General features: G+C 38.5%; 1 protein-coding gene across 1 annotated transcript in view; it reads right to left on the minus strand.

Moving 5' to 3' along the window:
* The window catches only part of PDE11A (phosphodiesterase 11A), a 747,671-nt gene that overhangs the window by 375,701 nt on the left and 358,242 nt on the right, over positions 1-13,728 (minus strand). Inside the window, exon 5 of the mRNA XM_006866701.1 lies at positions 4,612-4,676. Coding sequence (XP_006866763.1) covers positions 4,612-4,676 — 65 coding nt within the window. The remainder of the gene's footprint in view (positions 1-4,611; positions 4,677-13,728) is intronic.

Here is a 13,728-nt window from a genome sequence, read left to right on the forward strand (position 1 = left end):
TGGTGGTTGTTTTCTTTACATTGAAGTACAATACACACTGAAGACTGCTTACAGTATTTGATCTTCAGATCTTATTTGACTTAAGTGATTCAAAGTCCTCTTGGCTTTCAGCAATCAACATTGTGTCATCTTCATATGGAAGGTTGTTACAGAGTCTTCCTCCAGTCCAATGATTACAGTCTAGGAAGCCCTACGGGGCTGTCCAGTCTGTCATATGGGGTTGCTAAGTCAGAATCGGAATGACAGCACATAACAACATCAATGGAAGAAGTCCATCATGATATTGTGAGAATCTTATTACTGGAGGCGTTAGCAAAGATATCCCAGAGGAGTTAAACACACCATGGCGAGAAGTGAACCAAAGCATTTGCAACTCTTGAATTGGTTAGTTTTAACTGCATAGAGGAGGAGTCCTGGTGTGACACCATAAGACAAGCACTCAACCTCAAGGTCAGGTTGAACCTCAAGGTCAATGGTTCAAACTCACTAGTCACTCCTTAGAAACCCTATACAGGGTAGCTGAGTTGAAACCAACTTGAAGGCAGTCAACAACAACAACAACTTCATGGAGAGCAAGAGGAGACTAGCTGTGACAAAGGAGTTAGCCATGTAAGGCTATAAACAGAAATGATGAGTCAGTAATATTTTTATTTCTTGAAATCTTTAAAAGCTACCTAAAAAAATGGCAATCCCCAAACCAGAGTTTATTAAAATTGAAATGATACTCTCAAACCTTGTTTCATGTAGCCATAGAAATTCTCTTTAAAAAGCTATCCTATTACATACCTCTTTTCAATGATATCCAGAGGACTAAAGGATCTAAATGGACATTATCAGTAGCAAAGATAAGTGATGAAAGGTTAAAAGAAGGATTTATGACAGGTGGAGAGTTGGCTGTGATTTGCAGACTTGTAGCCTGTTTCAATGTCTCTTCTGTGACTACTGACCAAGTAAATGCTAAAGTCACTTGTCTTTATTTCTTTAACTTCCAATAAGGAATCCAATAAGGAAGGATCCCACATCTACAAGAAGAAAATGAATGAATAATCCAGGAAAGGTCTCCTGAGATAAATGCACCTTGTACACTACTTTAAAGGCCACAAACAGAATGGTGGAGAGGACTATCTCCTAATGTCAAAGTTCTATAGGACTTTTCCCATGTCTCTTTAAAGAAAACCTGACCTTCCTTTCTTCTTTTCTTTTTTTATTGTAAGAAAGTTTGCCAAGGGCAGTCTGGGCCATGGATCATTTCATTCTGACATGGAAATTCTTTTTACCATTAAAAATCATCAAAAGGCCAGAAGTATTTAACTCTGCCCTGACCACTGGGAACACATCTAGCTGTATTTTAAAAAGAACAACACTGAAAATTAGGATTCCAAAGGTTGAGGTTTTAATAAACTCATAAACCTTTTTCTCCTTGTATATGAGAAATAGCTTATATGAAGTCATGGCCAATTAATCAGCTGAATATATATATATATATATACACATATTCTGTTTTTCTTAAATGCCATCAAGCTGGTTCCAACTCATAGTGCCCCTATGGAGCGTTTCAGAGGAGCAACTGATGGGTTTGAATTGCTAACTTTGCAGTTAACAGTCCAGTGCTTATCCTGCAGCAACACACCAGAACTCTCTCTACACACACACACACACACAAACACATATATTTAGTTGATTATGTGAGTGAGCTCCAAAAGTTCATTAAAAAAATTAAATTAAAAGATAATTATATTACTCCAGGAACCTTTTGAAAGTACCCTCTTGTGGTGTGTGTGTGTGTAATTATTTTACAGCATCAAACTTAAGAAAGGCGTTCTGGTGTGGTGGCTTGGGTAAATGTGCTAGATTGCAAAGTGGTTTGAACCACAAGATTTGCAGTTCAAGCTCACCAGTCACTCCTTGGAAATCTTATACAGGGTTTTATGGGTCAGAACCTATTCGATGGCACTTAACAACAACAACAATACTTAGGAGAACTGCTGAGTGCATTGCTAATAATTCTCTATGCCTAAGCTGCTCCTTGGAAACCCTATATAGGGTTGCTATGGGTCAGAATCAACTCACGTCATTTAACAACAAGTATCTTTGTTAGGTGCAGATTAACTGACATTAGATACAGACAGACACATAAATTCTCTTTAATGAAACTGAAAATTATTTCTAAAAGGCATCTTTTTATTTCTATTTTAGAGTATAACTTATATACAGGAACATTTACCCTTTTCCTGTGAACATTTCTGTAAGTTCTGACCCATGCATGCAGCTGTATAGTCACCACCAGAGGCAGGATCTAGAACAGTTTCAACACCCTCCAAAATCCCCCGTTCCTCTTTGTAGTCAACTGTTCTTCCCTACAATTACTGATACATTTTCTGTTCCTATCATTTTGCCTTTCAAGAGTATGGTATAAACAAAATTATACAATATGCAGAAAAGGACTTTTATAAATGCCATATACATGATAAAAATTAAGTAAATAAAGTGTCCATTTTAATTTACTGATTTCTGTTTCCTATACTTATTAGCAATAAAAATACCCTTGTAATGACATCCTGGGAAATCTGGGGCCTTTTGAATGCGAAGATCTTTTAGACTTCACTTTCAACATAAAGTACAAAAATCTCTCAATGTCTAAGTAGTATCCAATCTGTCTAGGCAGGGCTGATGAAATGAAATGCAGGCGGGTCTTTTGTGATACAATAGTGAATAATTGTTATCAGGACTGCTTGTGAGGGTTAGAAATGTAAAGGTAGACATTTTGTAGCAAGGAGGGGAGTGATTAACTTTTCAGTCTAGGAGCGGAGGTCCCTAGGACCATCAAGGGAGAAGAGCAGAGAGCGGGACCCTACCCAGAGAAGCAGTAATGCCTGAGATGGAGGCAGAGATGATGACGTGGAGAGATGGAGCAGTTGGGGAATTTAGACACAGAAAGGGAGAGGGGCTGTGTGTTGATGACCAGGGGGCAGGCTTGTAGTGTATACCCTTTGGTTGGTTGATAATGCATGGAGGGGATTGTACCATCATGGCAATGAAACAGTATATGATAGGATGAATGTAAAACTAATGTTCTCCCATGTAAACTATCACATAATTCACAATAAAACATTTTAAAAACAAAAACAAAACACTTAATGTGGATGCTAAGATTTTGAAGGTCAGTCAGATTTGGGAAATATCAACCCAATAGATATTCACTGTATTAGAACAACCATGGGCTAAAACATCAACAATTGTGAGCATGGTGCCTGCAGTATTTCAATCTGTTGTTCATAGGGTTACTGTAGGTCAGAACAGTCTCAATGGCACCCAACAACAACAAACCATAGTTTAAGTAGTGAATTGTGATGGAATCAAAGTTCAGAGGTTTGGTGAGTCTAATCTACGTAATCTTGTCCTTGGATGTGGCTGCCACTTAGTGGCTGCAGGGCCTTGGACAAGTTCCTTATGCTTACTGAGCCTTGATTTTCTCCCCTGGCATACAGAAATGAAACGCAAGTAAAGCATTCAGCACAGCCCCTGGCACACTTAGCTCTCAATGAATGGAAACTGCTCGTATCTCTAGCGGTAGTACCAATATTGTCATCACTGCCATCATCATCAGATGCCCCTCGTCCTTTCCCTATCTTTCATCAGAGTTCTGCATTTTGGTCAGTTTCACTATTTTTCAGTCCTTTCTTGAGAGGGGACCAAAGTAAAGATAATCTATCTTTATAACAGCCAGCTTTTCCTAGTCAAGGCAGTGCAAAGTTAACAGAAATTCACTGGTTGTCATTCACCTATACTTTGACCCTGTTGTAGCCTTGGTGTGTGTCTGTGTGTCGTGGAGTCGGCTCCAATTCATAGCGACCCTGTACAGGGTTTCTGAGGCTGTAAATCTTTATGGGAGCAGAAAGTCTCATCTTTCTTCCACGGAACAGCTGCTAGTTTTGAACTGCTGACCCTGCGGTTTGCAGCCCGATTTGTAACCACTACGCTACCAGAGCTCCTTGTTGTAGCCTTAGACATTCCTAAAAACTCTCATTCTTTTTCATACAGGGGGATGTTATACTGGGTCATATACTAGAGTAAAAAAAAAAGTGAAAGGAGAAAGAAAGATCCAGAGCAAAGCAGAAAATTAGGATAGTTGAAGAGTTAGGAAATATTTAAACATTGACTTATTTGTTAACAGTTTCAGTCAAATGTTTGGTATGAGGAGAAATTAAACATGTTGGCTAATAGAAAATAGATTTTCTCCATCACCATTCCATACAAACTTGCATAAACAACTTAGATATAGGGTTCAGAAATTATCAGAATATTTTAAGATTTATTTAAAAAACATTACAAGATTCAGGGAAATAAGGGACTAAAAGCACAAAGCAACATTTTAATCATATAATAAGTACAAAGATTTGGTCTTAAAAACTGATCATAGCTAGATATATATTAGTGTATTTTTATACTATAGTTTATATTTGAGCCCTGAAATGTAGACGAGTGATACTATTGGTTGGACTTGGTGATATAGAGGTATAATGCTTATCTTCAAAGAATTATGCAACACTATTGACACCAAGGACCAAAGAGCATTAAAAGTCAAACATGATACCCACAAGCCCTACCTACCTGTTCTCAGCATCAGCACTGCATTTTGGGGACATCAATTCAAAGGATTTGGTAAACTTCACCACCTGCCACAAAGAAAGACAATAAATCTAGTTCAAGTAAAACTTTCCTGCAGTTCTAAAATATTGCAATAAATATTATTTGTCTTTACAATTACTATTATGAAAACTGGAGATTACAGAGAGATTTTAGGTGAGCAAATTTCAAATGAACAAAATATTAGCAAATTGTACCACATGTTCTGTATTTTCTTCTTACATAGCATGCAATATTAAAGTTTTCATACATTTTATAAAATATATAATTTTTTAAGGATAAGGTGGTGGTCAGTCAAAAGAATATCTCATTGAATTCCAATTCTCTTAAATTGCCATTTTAGCAATCATCTTCAGTTCTTAAATTAATTTCATTTCCCAAAATGTCCTAACCTCTGTACCAGTATATATGACCTTGTTTGGATAGGGTCTGTCTTTGTGAAGATGTGATCAACTAATGATAAAGTGGATAAGTTGTCAAGGACTTCCTTCTTCTTGGATCAACCATCAACACTCATAGAAGCAGCAGCCAAGAAATCATATTGCATTAGGCAAATCTGCTGTACGAAACCTTTTTAAAGTGTTGAAGAGTAAAGATGTTAGCTTGAGGACTAAGGTGTGCTTGACCCAAGCTGTGGTATTTTCAATAACCTCATATGCATGCGAAAGCTGGACACCGAATAATGAAGTCTGCAGAAGAATTGATGCTTTTGAGTTATGGTGTTGGAGGAGAATATTGAAAGTGCCATGGGCTGCCAAAAGAACCAACATATCTGTGTTGGAAGAAGTGCAGCCAGAGTGCTCCTTGGAGGCCAGGATGGCCAAACTTCATCTCTCATACTTCAGACATATTGTCAGGAGGGACCAGTCGCTGGAGAAGAATATAATGTTTCATAAGGTGGAGGGTCAGAGAAAATGAGGAAGACCCCTAGCGAGATGGATTGGCAAAGTGGCAGCATTAATGGGTTCTAGCATGGGAACAATTATGAAGTTGGCCCAGGACCGGGCAGTGTTTCGTTCTGTTGTGCATAGGGTTGCTATGAGTTGGTATCGATTTGATGGCACCCAACAACAACAACAACAAATCTCTACATAGGAGTCCTGGTGTGGCACTGTGGGTTCATGCACTGGACTGCAAAGTCAGTTTGAACTGCAAGGTCAGTGGCTTAAGATCACCAGCCAGTTTTTGGAAACCCTATATAGGCTTGCTATGGGTCGGAATTGATCCAATAGCACTTAACAGCAATCTCATTGGAGTGTGTTCTCATAAAAGGGTAGAACAGACACACATAAACATAAAGTGTTATGCTGGGGTTTATATGTCCTGTGAAGATATATTTATAAACCAATAAGTGCTAAGAGATCCCTGGGGCTACCAGAAACTGGCAGAGACAAGAACAGAGAAGAGTGAACATGGCCTGGCCAATGCCCTGAGTTAGACTCCTAGCCTCCAGAATTGTGAGGCAATGAATTTATGTTCTTTAAATCCATCTACTTTGTGGTATTCTTACAGCATTCTAAAAAACTTAGACACTGTTGATGGGGAATCAGGGAGAAACAAAACACTCCTCATAAAGGATGCTCTTTCTCAATCCCAGGCTCCTGAAGTTAGCTTCCCTGGCTCATTATTGCTCTTGGGTGCACTTTATACTGCCACCATCTGGTGGCACTGTGTGTTAGGGGATGGGTAGCTAATCACAAGATAAGTAGCTCAAACCCACCAAGATGAAAAGATGAGGCTGTCTGCTCCTATAAAATTTATAGTCTCTGAAACCTTATGTAGGATTGATAGGTCTGAATCAATTGGATGGTAGTGGGTTATACAATGGGTAAAGAATAGGAAGCCACCTTCTTCTGTTACCGGAGTCGCTCTGAAGGAGTTACTAACACCACGTGGGTTGTAACAAAGGAAGGACTTTTATTATGCCAGCACATGGCTCAGTGGATTCCTATCCAGAGGCTGATTCCTGTCTTCCCTGTTTGAGGATATTTTATAAGGAATAGGGGTGCAAACATGTATGTGTCTGTTTGGGAATGGTTAGTGGGGCCCAACAGCGAGACGGGGCTACCTGGGATTGGTGGGTTCAAACATACGGCAGGGAAGAATGTGTGAGCAGTCAAGTGAGCAGTTATAGACGCAGAAGCAGGTAAACATTAGCTCGGGGCTTTGTTCCCTCCAGGAGATTGGGCTGGGCAATCACATGAGGCTGAGGTGGTATGTTTCTTAGTTCCTGGAATGTGAACTCTGCTCCAGGAATGAGATATGAGCCTGGGGGACACAGGGGTCAGTCCCTATTTCCACAGGCCTGCCTGCCTCACTTCAATAATCTTCCCAGTGTGGACACTTCTTCCCTTCCCCTGCCCAGTGAAGCCAGCATACTCAGTGCAAGAGCTTAACCAAAGATTTATTACATCAAAATGAAATGATGTAAATATAGTTCTGAAATACAGAAATGCAGTCTCAAGTTATTCACTTCATTTGGGAAGGGAGTAAAGCCTTATAAAATGCTCTAAAGTCACTTCTTTTCCTGTTTTTCTTCTAGATAAGTGTTTATAGAAGTTTAGAGAAATTACTGCTACTGGGGCCACACCTTTGTTGTTGCTGTTAAGTGCTGTTGAGTCAGTTCCCACTCATAGCAACCCTGTATAGGGTTTACAAGGAGCTGCTGGTGGATTAGAACTACCGACATTTTGGTCCAGTGCATTATCCTGCAGCACCACACCAGGACTCCTAGATCATCTGAATTACACTCTCTAGTGGATGGGCTTCATATCTACCTTTTAAATGCACATCATGGGTTGAGAACCATGTTCAAAAGTGACATTTTCATAGTTTTCTCCTACATTTCCACATTTTAAAATCTTTTTCATTCTTCTTTGGCCATCAGAAAAGCAAGGTCATTTATTTGCTCTATATACTAACTGCTATCTTGGTGGGCTTCTGCATCATTACCCAGGAATTGCTCTTCCCCTGCCTCCATCACTCTTATTCATGTATGACCACAGGATATCACCAACGAACATTCTCAGGATTTTTCATACTTAGATTCTGACTCTGTTTCCATGTCTGAGTTGCCCTTCACTGTCAGCTTGCCCAGAAATCTACCCTCAAGTTTCACAGTCCCTATTTAATTTTCTCTATTCTTCTACACTTGTCAGTTTTTAAAAACTGCTTTTAGTTCCTAACTGCCTCCCAGTGTTTTGAGCATCTTTAAGTCCTCACTGTTATCTGAGTCATGAAAACAACTTCTTTAATGAGATTCACTTTCTCCTTCCAATAACAGCTCCCATGTAAACCTCTTATTATTTGACATTAGTTTTTTAAAAAAATATGAGCTCATATATTTGCATTTTGTTATATAAGTCACCATCTTAATTATTTCTTGTGTGGCTTTCTTGGGTGAGAAGGATATATTTGCTATGTGTTTACAAAGGTAAAGTGGGAGCCAGTAGGAAAAGGCAATAGGAGTTGTGACAAAACCAATCCACTGCCACCACCCCTTTCGCTTTCTTAATAACAGCGCTATAATTTTTAGCCGGGCATATTGCTGTGCAGGGCGAATGATCATTTCTCTGACCATTTTTGCAGATATGACAAAGTACTGTTCAATGTAAAAACCATTAAACAAAAATGCAGTGTGGGACTTCCAGAGACTCTACTTAAAAGTGGCAGGGGGATGATAGTATTTATATGCTCTTTTTTTTTTCTTTTTTTCTTATCTTCCCTCTAGCCTGGTACCTATAGTATTGTGATGACCAGAACTTGAATGATGGTTGGAGCCATACATTAATGTGCCAAAGGTAGAAAAAGAACAAGAAGGTACTTGGGTTTGTGATAACTGAAAGTCATCATATTATCTCTAGACTGAATGAATGCCTGTATGCCTGCGAACTTCTAGTATATGAGAGAAATAAATTTCTATATTGTTTAAGCCTTGGTTATTTTGGATTTTTTTTGTAATAGTAATATGCAGCTGAACTCAAGTCTGAGTGAAATAAGGATGATGATAAGGACTAGATTACAGCACAGAGAAAAAAGAAGGCAAAAGGAGAATATTGAGGAAAAAGGAAAGGAGAGAAAAGAACATACTAGGAAAAGTGGGAAATAAGATTTATTTGCCATGAGTTACTTTTTGGTTTAGATTTCACCTGGTATAAATCAGAGAATGATGGTGGGACAAAATCCTCTGCAATTCTTATTCCCCCTAGGAGCTTTCAGTTCCACCCACCTCCTCAGTTCCCTACTCATTTTTACTATTAATAGCTACTGATGTGGTGCTGCAGGAAAACATACTGGACCGCAAGGTAGGTTTGAATCAAACTTACCAGCCACTCCTCAGAAACCCTATACAGGGTCCTTATGAGTCAGAACCAACTTAATGGTACTTAACAACAACAACACTATTAAATGAGTTATTGCTTTAACCAGGCCCTACATCTGGAGATTCCTAGATTATTTAATTTCTGTATTATAACACTGTAGAGATTTTTATTCTCCATATACAAGAAGGCGTCAAAAAGTTTGTGGAGAATTCCATGATCCTTTCATTCTATTTTTCCTATGGACTTTTTGAAGACCATTCATATAGATGAGGAAATGAGTCTATGAGTTTTAAGAAACGTGCTCAGTGTCACACACCTTGATGGGGCAACTGAGATTAATACAAATTGGTTTGACTCTAAAGTGCCAGCACTTTCAATGACACTAAAAATGTTGAATGGGAAAGGACTCATATCTGGCTTTATTTTGACAAGATGTGCTACATGACAGAAAGACAAATCCCTAGTGCTGAAAGGAATTCATCTGAATGTCATTGGATGTTTCTAAGATTGACATTTAGATTCGTTGTAGCCAGATGCAATCATGCTTCAAAAGCATGGTCACTTAGAGGGAATTGATGGGCACCTGAGAAAATGATCTAGGACCTGGACATAGGTTAACTATTTTAAAACAGCTTTATCAGTGAGGTAAATGAGCCTAACCTAGGAAAATGCAACATTAGCAAAAAGAAAGAATTAGGTCCATCACAAAGCAATTGTGTTTGAGAAGCTAAATGCAGGGCAGTAACAATTCAACTAGCTAAATGTCCTTGACAACCATAGAACACATTTAATTTTATATTCTAATGTAAACTAAGACTCACTCATTGCTGCAAATTTTATTTTCCAAAGATGGTTACAACAGTATCTCCTATCCCACATTCTTCTCTACAATATGAGCCTGTCACTCTCCTAACAAGAGGTAGGCCCCTTCCTCTTGAGTCTGGATGGGATTCTGATTGCTTCAACCTACAAAACAGATGGGGAGATACTCTGTGCTTCCCAGGGCTGTCAGGAAAGGCAATGCTTCTTCTGCCTTGTCTGTTGGAACACAAGTCCTTCCTCAAGTTAAAAATGAGACCCATTTCTAACTGGCTTTAAAAAGCTCTAGGTAAGTTGGAACAGATGTTCAGAATCTTTTCAATGATTTAAAAGCTGCATCTGCAGCAAAGTGGAGGGCATTTAATAAAGAATATTTTAGGTAGGAATTAGTTCAATTATTTCAAAGGAGAGCAAATTTACATAATATTAAAGAGTAAGTAAAAGGTGTTTGTGTTCATAACCCTGGGACTGTCTGTACTTGTGCCTGTGTGCCTGGTTCCCTTGGACACCATATAAGAATCCTAACTGCCCTGAGACCACCATGCTGAAAGGGAGCCAAACCTCCAAGAGAAGCTGCATGTGGTTGTTCTGGTCAGCAGTCCCACTCTTAAAGCCATCCCAGTCCAGAGGCCCAGCCCAAGCCCGAGTACAAGTTTGAGTGAACAAAATTCCGCCATCAAGCCACTCCCAATATCCAAGTTTTCCCAACTGAGAATCTCTGGGACTTGAGAGAAGGAAAATACATTCCTGCTATGCCCTCTCCAAATTCCAGATCCATTGGCTCTATGAGCACAGTAATATGGTTTTACCTTTACACAGAAAAATATCTAGAATACCTTTCTTGAAGACTTAAACAGAAACCATTTAGAAATCTTGATCCAACTAAGATATACTTGCGTCTCACCAGGCAAGCAGGCTGAAAGGGACTGTTTGTTATCACCAAAAAACAAATCCCTCATACTATACCCTAAATAAGTCTTCAAGTTAAAACCAGATAAAAAGTAGAACCATTTTATATATATTTGTAGAATGAGACTGAAGTAACTTGAAGCAAAGCACTTAACTTTGTATAACATCAAATTACTACTACTAATAAACTATTCATTGTTCCTATACTTGGAAATCAACTCAAATATTTCCTTTAGTTCCTGCTCTTAGAGATGAAATTAAACCCTCTGATATTATCAAGATTACTTTGTTTGATTTACTTTTTCTTCTTACCATTATGTAAGATAGATGCTGACTTCTGAAAAACGAAGAGAAACACAGATGATTTTTGTCCTATAGAAATGCAAATTAAATTTATCCAACTATAGATGTAAATAATTTCATGTAGTGAAAAAATAAACCCAATCATTATCATTTTATTGTCCTAGATGATAATAATTAATAATCACTTTTAAAATCTAACCTCTCAATCTCATGCCAGCATCCTTTCACTGCCCACTACACCACCCTGCTGGTTTCCTTATTAATGAGGTAAATAAATCTTTGACACATGCTAGCTTTGTATTTGTGCAAGCATTAGGCATTTCTAGAACTGTCCTTTGGCTGATCTTCCTAGCTTCTCTGTTTCTCTAGAACCAGGAAGAGGTGGGCAAAGGATGGACCCAGCCAGTCACTTGCTTTTAGTTTCTCTGGGCCTGAATAAGTATTTTCTGCTATGTTGTTAATGGTTGATGATAAGGGAATATATTAATATTCCCATATAATTCTTCATATTTCATTAGAAGGATTATTGGAGCCATAATCTCTTAATCCAAGGCAACATTGTAATGGTAGAAAATTTAGGCATCAAGGCAAGTTGTTATTAAGTGCCATCAAGTTGGTTTGACTCATACCAACCCTATCTAGGATTTCCAAGGAGCAGTTGATGAGTTTGAATTGCTGACTGTGCAGTTCAAACTAACCTTTTGGTCGAGTGATTACCTACAGCACCACATCCCAGGAGTCCTCAAGGCAAATTGTTGTTGTTGTTGTTAAGTGCCATCGAGTCAGTACTGACCTATAGCGACCCTGTATAGGGTTTCTAAGGAGCAGCTGGTAAGCTTGAACCACCAACCTTGCAGTTCAAATGGCTTTGCAGTCTGACGCATTAACCCACAGCACCACACCAGGACTCCTCAATGCAAATAGTGGAGGACATATTTGAGGACTGGCATAGAACCATATATTCCCATTGACACGGCACAGTCCCACTTTAATTAAACCTGTTGTCCTGGGAAAATTATTCATAGTTTCCCTTTTCATTCTCAAAATTATCTTTGAAAAGCAAACTCTAGGAAGGCAGGCCTTCAGCTGCTTTTCAAAACATCATATGATTGACATATTTTTTAAAGAATTTATTGGAAATACAATGCCTTCAAGTAGAAAATTGTGCATAGTCAGAAAACTAGGTAAAAAATGAGACAACCATGAGCATATTATGATATAATTTGATGAGATATAGAGTTCTACTGTGTAGATTATAACTAAACAAAAAACAGGTGAAAGCATAAATAAAGGAAAATAAACTATATGCTTTATTGATATGAACCAATGCTATGATCCTTAGTTTCACTACCTTTTGTAATTTAGTCTCTAAATCTAATTCTAAATGCTCAATAGTTAAATTTTTAAAAATATACACATTCACATTAAGTAAACATGTAATTTCATAAGGGAAAGATAAGAAGTGGTTTAGAGGCTTTGAAACTGAACAAGTGGGTCTAAGCTCCCTTCGCTGTTGATCAGTACAGTTTTTTGCACCCAGGGGAAAGCAGTGCACATGCCACAGTGAAGTAAACAAAATATTCCCCACATGTCATGCCTGTTCTTTGGAAAAGCTCCATGGACAGAAGCCTTTTGATTTGGATATTTATCAAGCACAAGTTGATCTGGTTTCTCACCATTCTTTTCGTTTAAAAACAACTAAAAAACAAAAACTATGTTCAAAGAGATATTCCTGCCACCAAAAAGAAAATGGGAAGGATCTACTAAGTTATCACCATTTTTGCTTTGCTTTACTTTAGTTGTTTGGTTTTTTAATTTTGTTTTTTTCCAGTTTTCTGTATCCCTATTGTTCCATAGGCAGTATGGTGGCTCCATACAAACCACAGAGTTCATGGTTTGGCTGTACCAGCGGCTCCACAGAAGAAAGATGAGACATTCTGCCCCCTCAAATATTTAAAGTCTTGGAAACCGTATACAGGACCACTTTAATTCAGAACAGACTGGAAGGCACTTAAAAACAACAACAATTGTTTTTAGTAGTCCTCCATAAAAGGACTACCCTGAAGGGAAAATGAACAAATTAAATAACTATATATTTTCCTCCTTCTTGATACATTTCTCCCTTGTGCTGATGAATAATTAATTCTATTCATCTATTCATTGAATCAAAACTTACCACATACTTACGACAGCAGGCAATGCACTGTTAGAGTCTCTGAAAATACTTCTTACTGTTGTAGTACCATCGAGTCATGTTGTTGTTAGTAGGTGCCATTGAGTTGGTACCAACTCATAGCAACCTTAATGCACAACAGAACAAAACACTGCCCGGTCCTAGGCCAACCTCACAATTGTTGCCACGCTTGAGCCACTGATGCTGCCACTTTGCCAATCCATCTCGCTGGGGGTCTTCTTCTTTTTCTCTGACCCTCCACCTTACCAAACATGATATCCTTTTCCAGAGACTGGTCCCTCCTGACAATATGTCCAAAGTATATAACAGATGAAGTTTGGCCATCCTGGCCTCCAAGGAGCACTCTGGCTACAATTTTGAAACACAGATCTGTTGGTTCTATGGGCAGACCATGGCACTTTCAATATTCTCCTCCAACACCATAACTCAAAAGCATCAATTCTTCTAGTCTACCTTATTCAGTGTCCAGCTTTCACATGCATATGAGGTTATTGAACATACCATGGCTTGAGTCAGGCATACCTTAGTCCTCAA

The sequence above is a fragment of the Chrysochloris asiatica genome, unplaced genomic scaffold (genome assembly GCF_000296735.1).
Source record: "Chrysochloris asiatica unplaced genomic scaffold, ChrAsi1.0 scaffold00094, whole genome shotgun sequence".
NCBI lineage: Eukaryota > Metazoa > Chordata > Mammalia > Afrosoricida > Chrysochloridae > Chrysochloris > Chrysochloris asiatica.